This window comes from Hyaloscypha bicolor (genome assembly GCF_002865645.1).
Source record: "Hyaloscypha bicolor E unplaced genomic scaffold K444scaffold_58, whole genome shotgun sequence".
In the NCBI taxonomy this organism is placed as follows: domain Eukaryota; kingdom Fungi; phylum Ascomycota; class Leotiomycetes; order Helotiales; family Hyaloscyphaceae; genus Hyaloscypha; species Hyaloscypha bicolor.
The window spans coordinates 633,630-646,446 of NW_020194560.1; the positions used below are offsets into that span (position 1 = coordinate 633,630).

Here is a 12,817-nt window from a genome sequence, read left to right on the forward strand (position 1 = left end):
AGAGAAGAAAAGATATTAAAGTTCGGAGGAATCTAAATAGAAGTTAGCTTCTTTTTAGAAGTTTAAGAAAAAGTATTTCTAAAAGGCCTAAAGATATAAGAAATATTAGAAAAGGAAAGGAAGTATTAAAGTTTAAAGAAATCTAAATAGGAATTAGCCTTTTTTTTTAGAAGTTCGAGAAAAAGTATTCCTAAAGGGCCTAAAGATATAAGAGATATTAGAAAAGGAGAGAAGAAGATATTAGAGAAAAGAAGAAAATATCTAAAATTTAGCTTTCTAAGAAGCAAGTGAATTAAAGACTTATAGTATAAGAGTTCTAGATAAAAGTAACCCGGAAGTAGTAGTTAAGTACTAGCTTTTAATATTATTAGTAGAAGTATTAAAGAAGAAGGGGTTCGGAGGAGGGGTTTGGAAAAGAGAGAAGAAAGAGAGGAAGATTATAAGGCAGTTAGATACTAGCTCTTGGTATTAATAATAGAAGTATTAAAGAAGAAAGGGTTTAGAGGAGGAATTCGAAAAAGGAATTCGGAGGAAGAATTCGGAAGAGGAATAAGGAGGAGAAATAAGAAAGAGTAAGAAGAAGAGAAATGTTATAAGGCAGTTAGATACTAGTTCTTAGTATTAATAATAGAAGTATTAAAGGAGGAGGAGTTCGGAGGAAAGATTTAGATAAGGAGTTTAGAAAAGAGGTTTGGAGGAGGGATTTGGAAAAGGAGTAAGGAAAAGAAGTAAGGAGAAATAAGGAGGAGAGAAAGATTATAAGGTAGTTAGATATTAGCTCTTGGTATTAATAAAGGTATTAATAAAGATATTAATAGAGAAGATATTAATAAAGAATAGAAGCTCTTAGTATTAATAGTAAAGTTAAAAAAATATAGAAAAAGAATAAAGGTTTTAGAATAAAAATAGAATAAAGTTATAATTTTATAGAAAATAAAAGTACTAGTATAAAATAGTTATATTATTATATAATTCTATATTTATTTTTATTATTTATTAAGAATATTTACTTTTATTATTTATTAAAAATATATATTTTTTAGGAAAAAGTATTATTTATAATTCTTAAGCCTTTATAATTTAATAATTATATATTTAAAAAATAAGAAATAAATATAATTATATATACTAGAACAAGAAGATTTTTCTTATCTAAAAATTATAATTATAGTATTACTAAATATAGAAATATAGAAGTTTATATAATAAGCTATATATAGAAATTTAAAAAAATTTAAATTACCTCGAATTATTTATAATTAGTAAAGTAAATTAGCTAATTATATAAGTCGAGTTTAATTTAATTATTATTAGTATATCTTACCTTTTATAAGTTAGAAAAAAAAAGATTTTTATATTTTTATTTTTATAATTATAATATTTAATATTTAAATATATTTAATCTAGGGCTATTAAATACTAATATTTTCATTTTCAGGTATTATTTATTATAAATTTATTCGGGTTTAAATAATTATATTAAATATATATTTTTATATTCTAAAAATAAATAATAAAGATATAATTATACTAGCTTTAATCTTAGTCTTAATCTTAATTTCTTTCTAAAAATAACTTTAATTCTAATATATAATACTATTATTAAAGCTTTCTTTTATTAAAAATATATTAAATATAGCTTTAGGTAATAGCTTTAGTAAAAATAAAAGTAATAGAAAAGATAATAAAGCTATAAATAAGTAAAAAGATAATATTTATAATATATTCTCTAATAATTTAGACTTAGTTTATAATATCTTTTCTTATTAATATATTTAACTAATAAATTTCTTTATTCTTTAATCTTCTTCTTATATATAATCTCCTTTTTCTTTTTTTCTTTTTCTATAATAATACTTTAATTTTCTTATATTATCTAATAATACTATTAAAGTAATAAAGCAAATTAATAATAAGACTAAAGTTAGAGAAATAGAGCTATATTAGGATAGGAAGCTAAAGGAATTAGAGAAAAGTAAAGCAAATCTAGAAATAAGCTTAGTATATATTTATAGAACTAAATTCTTTTAAGCTTATATTATTTATAGTAATAAAAAGAGACTAAAGAATTCTTTTAAATATTATATAGTTATAAAAGGCGAATTTAATAGTACTTATATAAATTATAAATATAATAATAATAATAAAGTCTATATTTTCTATTAATTTAATACTAATTTTACTAAGTCTAAAAAGCCTTATTTTATATCTATAAAATTCTTTATATTAAAGCCTTAACTATTTATAAGATATAAAAAGTAAGTATAAAAACAGATATAAGATTAGAAGATAATAGGGAAGAAGATTATAGTAGAGGAAAGTAAGGATACTAGAGAAGAAGGAAATAAAGAAGATATAGATAATTTGAGTAATATAGGTAGTATAAAGGATATAGAGAGTAAGGGAAATAGAGATATACCTTGTAATCTATAGGATTTGCCTTACGAACTATATAAGCTAAGGGGGGGTTAGGAGTAGTCGAGAATAAGGCATATATACTATACTTTTTTTTTTTTTAGTGAGGTGTGGTGGGGGGGTATAGGCGCGAAAATCAGAAAATCAGAAAATCAGAAAATCACTTTTCGCTTCTCGGATTTGTCCGCTAGCCCGCTAATGGCCTCAGTATCAGCAGAGAGCGACCAACAAAGTTCTCCTCATAAGTCCAAATAGCATATATCTTCTTGAACAGTTCTTTTGTCCGAGGTGAACAATCTTGCTTAGACATATTCGTAACTCCAAATACTCGAGTCAGCCCTGTTTGCCTGCGGTTCGCTACACATCTAGACCAATTTAAGTGTAAGGCTTTCTCATCCAAGCTGTATCAGCCGCAGGATCGCCATTCAGAATCCAAAAGTCTTCCTGCCGCAACCACTTAAGTCCATTTTCTTTCAACAACAACTCCGCGTCATATGCCTTCATTTCTCGAACCAATTTCAAAGCTTTCTCGGCAAGAGCAAGCTCAACCGGCGATTGCGGTTCTACCCATGAGGAGTCTGAATCACTGTCGATGGATGTGACAAGCTCGTCAAAGAGCATCGGTGCTTCATCGCTCCTGCCGTTCTTCCGATAGATAGTTGCCAAGTCATTTCGGACCCACAAAAGAGATCTAATCCGGCCTCCAACCCCTTTCTCGATACCTCGGTCCACAAGTGATTGCATGATATCCATGGCTAGTTCAGCGTTACCAATGAATAGCTCTACTAATGCCCGTACATGGTTCACTTGAACTACTCTCTCGAACCATTTATCTACTAGTCCGCCGTCAAGGATGAACTCAATTAGCTCGAGTGCTTCTGGGTAGTTCCCCATGTCAAGGCACAGGACCACTCTTTGAATGATGGCATCAATAGTAGATGATGATGTTTGGCCGATGGTCCTCGTTCTCGAGTCAATCACTTCTAGAACAGCCTTTTCCGCATCTTCGTATTTGCCCTGTTTGCGGAACGTTGAAACCATCGCACAACGAGCCCAAATCGCCATCGGATTGTCCGGTCCGAGGATCTCTCTCCGATATCTCCAAATATGCTCATAATCCATCGAGGCACGCCTAATATCCCCTTGATATTCCAAGACTTGGCCCAAAGTCAATTGGGACATGAGATAAAGAAAACTTGTGACACCAACAGTGTTAATGAGCCCTGACAGCGATTCGGTAAGGCACAAATCGGCATCGGCAAACTTCGCCATCCACAGCTCTGCCATTCCCTGCCTTTGGAGAGAGTGGAAACAATCAGGCCGGTCAACCCCAAGTACTTCCCGCTGAATCTGTGCTAGCCGACGGAAGGTTGCCTCTGCTTCAGGAAATCGGCGCTGTTGCAAATATTCAAATGCAAATTCTGACTCTGCCATGAGTGCCAGAGGGTGTCTCTCCCCTAACAAATCGATGAGTCCTCTGGCCACAACCCGCTTTACCTCAAACGCTTCTTCTATGCGTGTGGCAAGATTGAAATATGCTCCAAGCTGGAAAAGGCAGAGGTATGACAGGGTTTTGTCCCCACCATCCTCTCGAAATTCCTCGGCTACTGCGCGGTATGGGCCTGAGAAGTACCTATCCAAAACTAAAATGTCCTGGAACGCTTTGGAGAGTGTTTCCCGCCAGATATTTAACTTAGATTCAACCTCCAACACTGTGCCCTGAGAGCCACTGAGCTGAAAGATGAATTCAGACCATGACACGAATTCATTTCCTATCAAAAAGATTGCTGCTTGTTGGACTAAGCTAAGTTCGGGATCTTGAACGGCCACCAAATGGACGAACCAGTGAGTTGCTGCGTATTGATAGAAATACTTATCCTCTTCCTTTTCCGCGGCGGACGCAACATTTCTTCGGATCAAAATTCCAATTATATTTTTGGATCTGTATTCCGCTTGTGAAAGAGCTGACAGACATTTTGAAGCGAGATAGGACTCTGACTCGTCCGAAGTGATGTGAATCGGAGAGTTGGTTTCCAACTGAGGACTTGTGAGGAAGTCCCTTACCGAAGCGTGAATGAGGTGAACGCGGTGGTCCGAAACCTTTGCTAGGGGCCAACATGATCGCATGATCGCATTCTCGGATTCAATTAGGGTATTGAACTCTGTGGCATCTGGCGTATCCGCGGTTCCGAGACTCAAAACATAGGAAAGTTCCTCGCATGTGAGTGGTTGGTAGACTCCGACCAAGATGATGAAGATTTCTCGTCGCCTAAGTGTAGCAGTTGGTGTAAGACGTATGGTCGTTCTGGAAATGATATTTTCGTAGAAGGAATATAGGTCTGGTGGGGGGCTTTGAAGATACGTGAGTTGCTCGTTATAAGTCTCCGCGGATTTGAGGCATTTCATTATCATCACTGCCCACAAGAACATCCCTCGGGAATATTCTAAGATAGTTTGACGAATCTGTTTTTCCAATCTTTGTAACTTGTCCGGATGGCGTTGGATTTCTGCAGAGACATAGACGTGAATATCATGTGAGATTGCCTCTGGGGTAATCTCGATTGTGGGACAGCCAGCGAAAACTGTCTCTAATTGAGGATGGTTTCGAAAGAGAACTATCAGGCGTGCATTTCTTGCGGAGGAAAGTTTCAGGAGTTCAACAATAAGCTCATGTTGCGACTTTTCAAGAGCACTTTCGCATTCGTCAAGTCCGTCGATAACGAGCGTGAAATCTGGGAGTTCGGATGCTGCGTGTAGCACAACATCCCAAAGTTCACGGAATTTAACATCAACCACTCTCCTCTTTCGGCTCGAAAGTGCTAGAACTTGATGCACAGATACAGAGTGTTGCGGATTGGATCTGGCGCCTTGCCGCTGGAGGAACACGAAAATATCGTAGAGAATTGACGCTGCAAGGCTAATAGAAGTGGCTTGCTCTTTGTTGGTGATGGTTTGGAAGAAGTAGACGAAAGTGACACAAGTCCTGGCGGTTCTTGATAGGAGATTGGCGATGGTAGACTTTCCTGCGCCTGAGATAATTTGTCAACCATTGTCTTTCGCCAGCGGGGGGTATAGTAGTGACCTGGAGGCCCACAAATACAGAGAGGCTTGTTATTGATATTTGCTTCCCAAGTATTCCATTGCTCACTTCGCTGTATCCATGTACCAGTCCCTTCTTCATTCTCGGAAAGTACCGGGTAAATACACTGGCTCTGTTTCAGCCATTCAATGGCGGTTGTAGTATCTCGGCGCAATTGATCTACGGTGTTGGGTTAGACATGAACTGAGATGGATTACCACATTGCTCATTTACCGTCTTCAAAGGTATACCTAATCCCTCTTACATCATGTGACAAATCTAGAGCAGTTAGAAAGATATGTATTTGAGAACGAAAGTCATGCCTGATCGAAATTGATCTTGTTTCGCAATCTCTTTCTGTGCAATGTCGAATTGTTCCTTTTGTGCTATAGATTGTTCAGTTGAAGTCAACACGAAAGTATCACAAATCTACCTTTTCGATCTTCGGCACGCCCTAGTACGCGAGTCCAAATTAGCATGGGGCGAACACACAGCAAGACTTCGGGAACTCCGTTGGAAACCTTACGAATTTCTGCTGCGAGAGAGGCTTCTTGCTCAAGAGCCTGATCATAGGCGTGTATGAGACTCATGATGCTTTCGAATTTCTGTGCATACGTCCTGCAAGCAACTTTGAAACTTCGAGCTAGCAGCAATAGTGTCAAATCATACCAACAATTTCGACAAAGATCGTGAGCGCTTACCGTGACGTGGCTTAGAGTAGTAGCTCTTTGCACGGACCAGAAAGTTGATGATCTGACTGAATAGATGAGCAGCCGTCTCTCGTACGCGAAAAAACTCATCGAACAGCTCAATGTATTTGTTCCAGCGCGCAAGGCTTCCTAATATCTGGATTAAGGACTGGCTGATCTTCTCCGTCGTATCTATCTCTTTTGCGGCAATCTATCGGAATCCCCGCTTGTTAGTTAATAAGTTATGGCAAGGACTCTAGGTAGGCAGCATACGCCGATGAGGAAGCGAATAGCGCCCCATACAAGTGAAGTTATGTCAGGCTGCTGCTTTATCAGAACGTCGATGACTCGCGCGTGTTGGTCGATCGTGGTGATCACCGTGTCGACTCTTCGCTGGGCGTCCGAGCGATCGTTATTCCAGCTCTCTTGGAGTTTCGTTACTTCTTGTAAAAGATCTTCGAGGGTGCAAGGCTGTTGTGGATGATTGATAGTCGTCGACGTGGTTCCAATCTTCTTCGCTTCGTCGTTTGTGAGGTTCTCATTGAAGAGCTAAACCAAGCGAAATGCTTTATTATCAGCCACAGCCTCCCCATAAACGGATCACATGACATGATGAAACAAATCGGTCAGAATGAGACTCACCATCAAGCCCATTTCCAAGGGCGAAGTGGGGGTATGACCCTGCAATAAGCCGCCTCGCGTGTTTATTGGCTCAATAGAACTTCCAGCACTGACCAACGCAGCCGCGGATGCCATCTCGGCAGGTAGAACAAGAGCCTCGCGTGTCTCAAAATCCCGTCACGGCGGATGCAATCATGCGGAGAAGGTTGATTCCTGACACGAGCTTTCTACGAGAAAATCAATGATTCACAATGCCTTATTTATCGGTTGGTCTACTGTTCAGCCAGTGCCTTGGAGAGCAAGGTCGCCTTGGGCATCTCGTGGGTGGGAGGTCTTGGGGAGAAATTCACAAGCATGCTGAAACCTGAAAGCAGAATCGGGAGCCGTTCGATAGCTTGTGGCTTGGTAATACCAAGCAAAAGCGATGAGATGCATAATCAGCGCTCTCGCGGCTCGCCTCACTGCTCGCCTCATTTTTCATTCTTACTGTGGGTGGGTTACACAAAATCGACCCCGCTCATCCCGCAGGCGCCCCCCCCCCCCCCCAAAAAAAATCTTTCGATGGCCGTAGGAGTATCACCCTCCAATTTTCCAATGCGCCTCATCTCTGTGGGTATCAAATGCCTTGTCAAAGGAGTTACCAATGTCCCTCACACAACTTGCTCTCATACAAAAAAACCGCCTGCTTAGAACCAAGACTGTATTGTTTCACGGCCGTAAGCTCGTGCTCGTGCTTGCTTATTGGTCATCTGTGCCTGGAGGAATGGTTAACCATTTTCATAAAATTAGGTGAAAGCTGAAGCCTTACCGGCGACGGGGGGGATCCCTTTCTCGTAATTTGAGGTCAATATCCCTGCCTCGGGGGCCTTCTGATTGAAGAATTGCTCTGCCCCCATTCTCTGCCCAGAGAGGATTGAAGTTTCCAGCTTGGGCTTCTCCTCCAGAAATCCAAACCCCCTTGCTGTCGAAATACCCAAAGCCACAAGGACATGTAATCCTTGACCATTGGGCATGTTCTTCCAGCCACTTTGCATCCTCCTTTTCGTATGCCTTCCTGACTGTCCGGGGAGCATCTCTTGCAGGCATCGGGGGCCTTGGCCCTGGCGTGATGCCAGGCATTACCAGCGGACCACAATTTTGTCCACTTGGTCCCTAACGAAGGTGTCAAGAGATCAACAGATTTAAAGATTGGTGGTTTCTTACCCTAACAACAAGCTTTTCAGTTGCTGTTGGTCTCGAAGATTGATATGGGTCGTCTGTAACTTTTCCATCATCCGGTGTAGGTTGTTCAGGCCATATGATGACACCGCAAAGCTTTTCTCCAGGTCTCTTTGGATCACAGTCACAATCGGGAGGGGGAACGAATACTGGGGGGAATTGGTCATCTGGCCACTGAGAACCAAGTCCGTAGCTCATGCTGTAAGATCCCATGGAGCGCCCTGTCATTGGGTAACCACTGTCGTAGCTCCCAGAATAAGCAGTAGATGCTGCTGTTGAACCGCTTTGGTAGTGCTGTGGCGACGTATAACCTGAGGGGGGGTAAGTGGATGAAGTATCCGAACTCGTGGGAGGATAGCTTGAACTAGCAGATAGATAACTTGAACTGGCCGGTGGATAACCTGGATGACCTGGTGGATAGTACTCTGAAGGGCCACCTGCAGACGGATTGTCTTCCGCATTATAAACAGAAGACCGACCAGTCGAGTCGTATTCCCGATCATCGTGGGATGAATCCCCCAGAGGGTATGTGCCTGTTTGCAAGGTGTGATGACTTTCGGCGGGATGCCTGGTAGGTGGCTCCTCTTGAGCTTCGCTACTGTAGGATTGGGAATGTTGGGGTGTTGGGGACACCGAGGCCTCTTGTGATCCCGATACACTACCTGGTGCTGTCGTATATGCTTCACTGAACTCATACTCATACTCTCCGGATTGCTTCAATCTTGCCCGATAATAGCAACTACGTTGGTCACTCCATGTCCAACCTGACCACGCGGGTTCCTCTTGCTTTCCTTTTCCCTTTCCCCGGCTGTTTGGATCAACTTCCAGTCTTGCCATCGTTCCAGCCAGGTCCCCATCGGCGGGCGAAAAGAATGAATCGGTTCCATCGTTATAGCTCCGTGGTATGCTTTCCGAATGCCTCTCGTGTCGATTGCCTGTCTCGGTATGGCGTCGCCTCTCCCTTCCGTCGCGCTTCGAATGTCCTTCTCTCTCTCTTCGGGTCCGGCTCGACATGGCAACCTCTTAGGTGGGAAGTTCAATCTTTTGTGTTCGATGACATGGACCTCAAGAAGATATGGAATCAGAAACATTTGAAGATCGAGATATGACGAAAATCTGCCCTGTTTGCGACACAGCCGAGAGGTCATCGCATGCTGTGGCACAAAAGCAGGGAGGCGCCGCATTGCTACCCGATGCACCTGACCAGCGCAATTACGCCTGAAATCCCCCGCGCAGCCTTCAATCATTCTCGTTGGATGGACCTATGCGAGGCTCAGCCCCGGGGATCTTGCTGCAGACAGATACACATGCCCAGCTTCCCAGCCGCTTGATCGAAGAGCGGTGACAAGGATTTTGTCGCCTCAATCTGAGATCATGTTGGGCTGATATTCTGGGCCTAAGGCACAATGGGCGCTTCATTCATATCTATTTAGATTTCGTATGAAAGAATTGTCCTTTATTCGAGGGGGGTGATGAGCACCTCTGGAACATAGAAAAAATGATGTTGGATAAGTTTGAATTTTGTTCTAGATTTATTAGGCTCCGCGACCCTCCATTTAGTCATGCCTAGGCTGTCAAATGGATGTCACGTGAGACGGTATTAGGCTTTAATTTTCACTTCCATTGGCTAGATCTTCGTTAGACAATATCACCACATCTTTAGTGCCCTCAAATTTGATCTTTTATGTGTTACATTCGAGCGTCTGACAGATTCACAAAGCGGCAAGCGTTCGCCACCCAGAAAGTACGGGACGCCGCATTTATCAGTTGGGAAAAAATATATCTTCTAGGGACTTCAGTGAGGTGCTATTTTCGGGTTTGGGGCCATATTTTAAGTGGAAATAGTATCTTATAGCCTGCGGTTTATTAGAATTTATTGGAGTGATGGGGAATTTGGGAGGAGTATTTGGGCGAGCATCGAAGATGGAATTGATACCTTATACTCCAGCGAGATGAGATCTAGGCCTTCAATCAGCCAGCATAACTAATACGAGGGTTGTATGATCTTGTCGACAATTGAATAACGTTGCCCATATATCTCCTAATATTCCTGTACAAAAATTGAATCCTTTCGAATTCATCGGTGTTTGGAGATTGTAAGTACGTTTTGCTTTTTCCTGACTCACGAAAATATGAGACACGGCACATGGCTCGGTTGTAAGTTCCTTGGTGGCGTCACTGCGGAACTTTCTGCTGCCTACCTCAAAAGTTTTTCTCTGACGGCTACCAAATATTGCAACATCATTCTCAAGGAGAGATGGCCGCTGAGAATGGGTTTCCAGGAGAGCGTGATCCACTTTTGGCCTCCAATCAGCATAACCCAGCGTTGCCTCCCCAAAATGGTACCACAAACACAGTTTTGTGGAGTTTGGTTGCGGTGGTATTTATCAGCATGTCCTACGCCTTCATAGAAGCTCCCGGCTATCGTCTGTACGAAGCTGCGATCTGTAAGAGGTATTACAGAGAACGTGTCCCCTCAGTCATTGGATCAGGTGGTGACATACCGGAGGAGAATTGCAAAATCGACTCAATCCAACAAGAACTTGCTATACTTCTCGCCAAACAAACACAAATCAACTTATGGGCTTGTACGTAACTTCCGGAGTTTGTAATTTTGTGTTCACTAACCTGAGTAGCGCTTCTGGCAAGTGTTCATACTAGAGGTTTAAGCAGAAGAATCTTGCTTAAACTGAATATTGGTTGCCATTTATGCACCCAAGCTTTTATATATTTTCTCTGTGAGAACCAGATCTAATTACTACCACCTCCTTTTTAACGCTAGCTGATAATAATTGTCGAGCAGTATCATGCGGTGATTTGTCAGTAGAGTTAACCTTATTGTCTTCTGCATTCCTCCTCGTTGCATGCGGACCAGAAATGAGACAAGAGACAATATTTATGATTGTTGCAGATGGAACCAAAAAAGATGAACGGTTGGTCTCTCCCTTCTTGGAATCGACTTTGACGGCTGATTCTACTAGTTTGACCGTCTTTATTCTTGGACAGATAATCGTAGTTCCACTGGCAGTTGCTGCAAAAAGAATCGCTGCCATGCTCATGGCATACAATCTATACGTTCCAATAGCTCTGGGGTTGGTGTCTATACTGATAAGTTGGTCAATTATCTGGTTCATGCCATTTGAGGTGATTCGACCATCGGCCGTTGATGTGCCAAATCCTGATGGGCAACAGGAGCAAGCGACAAGTGAAAATGAGCAAGCTGCAGAGGAGCAAAATTCGCTCCAGAACATCATCCTTCAGAATAAGAAGAGTTTCAAAGTGCTCTGTTTATCTCCCGGTATCTTCTTTCTTACATGCACGTTCTGGGTTACTAGCACCTTCGGACAATTGATGGCAGGAACTGTCTTTCTTCAATATATTGAGAAGAAACTTGGATATGACTTGGCAGATGTAAGCAATCCATCCCATTATAATTTTCTGTGCTCTTTTGCTAATGTTTCGAATTCTTTAGGCTTACAGGATTCAAGCTAATAGCGACTTGATGAACATGATATCCCTGATCATCACTTTTCTAGTTTGCGGAAAACTGAATTCCGCTATCTTTGGACGCTTCGGACTCTGGCTGGAGAATAGTATTCTTCAATACTTCCACCGAAATCGGGTGCTATCTATCCGAGAGATATCCATCAGCCGATTTTCCGCCCTCATGATGACGATTGGGTTTCTGGTCATTGGCATCGCAGACAACTACGTTATCATAATGGCAGGCAGGTTTCGGTCATTTTTGTGTCATGGCGATTGCAAGAGCTTACTGTCGAACTTCAGGTCTTGTCATTTGTGCCACTGGGCAAGCTTTCCGAATGTCAACCCGAGCAACCTTAACCGCCATGGTGAAAGATTTCTCTGAGGACTACACAACGGGGCTTTACACGATGCTCTTTTACTTTGATCTAATTGGAGGAACAGTGACCAACTCAATATTGGCATTTGCGTTTGGCAAAGGTCTTGATTGGAGAGGTATTTGGATTGGTCTTCCATTTTTCTACGCTGCAGGTATTTGGTCCATCGTTTGAGTGGTTGCGGTCGTGGTAAAGACTTCTCCCACTGGTGAATAACGGAGATCAAAAGCCCCTTAAATTTCAATCTTTTAAGTGGTTCATGGTTACGGATGTTGATGTGGATGGAATGTCATGATATATACAAGCTTAGCGACCAAAACAACCAGCCGGAGCTGTCGTTTCTATTTGTTTTGTTCAATATCAGCAAAACAGTCGAGTGAATAGCTGGTATTTCACTAGAAATTTGGGGGTTTTACAGACTAAATCATGAAGCCCAGGCTCGGCAACGATTGCTGAGCAATCGATTAGTAATCGATTATATGCACTATTGATTAGCTATCGATTATAATCGATTGGTAATCGATTACTAAACGATTATTACCCCGCACCCCACGAAAGCTAAGCACTAAATTTTTAGTACCTATAGCCTATAATTTAGCGACCGTAGCCCTAAAATTTAGCAATAAGCAGCCTATAATTATAGGGCTCCCTTTTCCTCGCAACCCACAAGCCTCGAAGCTCACTTCTTACTTTCTCTCTCCACTTATTGCTTTTTACTTTTATATACTCGCCCTCTTAACCCCTCCCCCCATTAAAAGTTGCCAAGCTTATGGGCCTAAGGCAGCTAGCGTATGGGGGGGCTAGTGGGAGACTAGTGGATTTGTACTATATTAAGGGGCCTTTCCCCGCCTTTAATAATGAGAACCAAGGCTTTTAACTACTTGAATTTGATATCCCCTAATCCCCCCTCTTACTTTTATACTTTTATATATATA

General features: G+C 41.5%; 3 protein-coding genes across 3 annotated transcripts; 1 reads left to right on the forward strand and 2 right to left on the reverse strand.

The window, feature by feature from the left end:
• Positions 1 to 2,533: 2,533 nt before the first annotated feature.
• Positions 2,534 to 7,127, reverse strand: K444DRAFT_388061 (uncharacterized protein). Its single transcript, XM_024872411.1, has 10 exons — positions 6,826 to 7,127; positions 6,457 to 6,732; positions 6,300 to 6,394; positions 6,196 to 6,251; positions 6,021 to 6,137; positions 5,928 to 5,948; positions 5,818 to 5,880; positions 5,729 to 5,773; positions 5,498 to 5,674; positions 2,534 to 5,444 (listed from the first exon to the last, which is right to left on the reverse strand). Exons 1-10 carry the CDS (start codon positions 6,937 to 6,939, stop codon positions 2,791 to 2,793), a joined length of 3,618 nt encoding a protein of 1,205 aa, XP_024737636.1. The 5' UTR covers positions 6,940 to 7,127; the 3' UTR covers positions 2,534 to 2,790.
• A 604-nt stretch (positions 7,128 to 7,731) lies between these two features.
• Positions 7,732 to 9,148, reverse strand: K444DRAFT_388096 (uncharacterized protein). The gene has a single exon (XM_024872412.1). The coding sequence runs from the start codon at positions 9,034 to 9,036 to the stop codon at positions 7,969 to 7,971; it is 1,068 nt and encodes a 355-aa protein (XP_024737637.1). The 5' UTR covers positions 9,037 to 9,148; the 3' UTR covers positions 7,732 to 7,968.
• A 1,131-nt stretch (positions 9,149 to 10,279) lies between these two features.
• Positions 10,280 to 12,056, forward strand: K444DRAFT_629216 (uncharacterized protein; the record flags this gene model as incomplete). Its single annotated transcript, XM_024883029.1, has 4 exons — positions 10,280 to 10,610; positions 10,826 to 11,433; positions 11,495 to 11,615; positions 11,809 to 12,056. 4 exons carry the CDS (start codon positions 10,280 to 10,282, stop codon positions 12,054 to 12,056), a joined length of 1,308 nt encoding a protein of 435 aa, XP_024737638.1.
• Between the last annotated feature and the right edge of the window lie 761 nt (positions 12,057 to 12,817).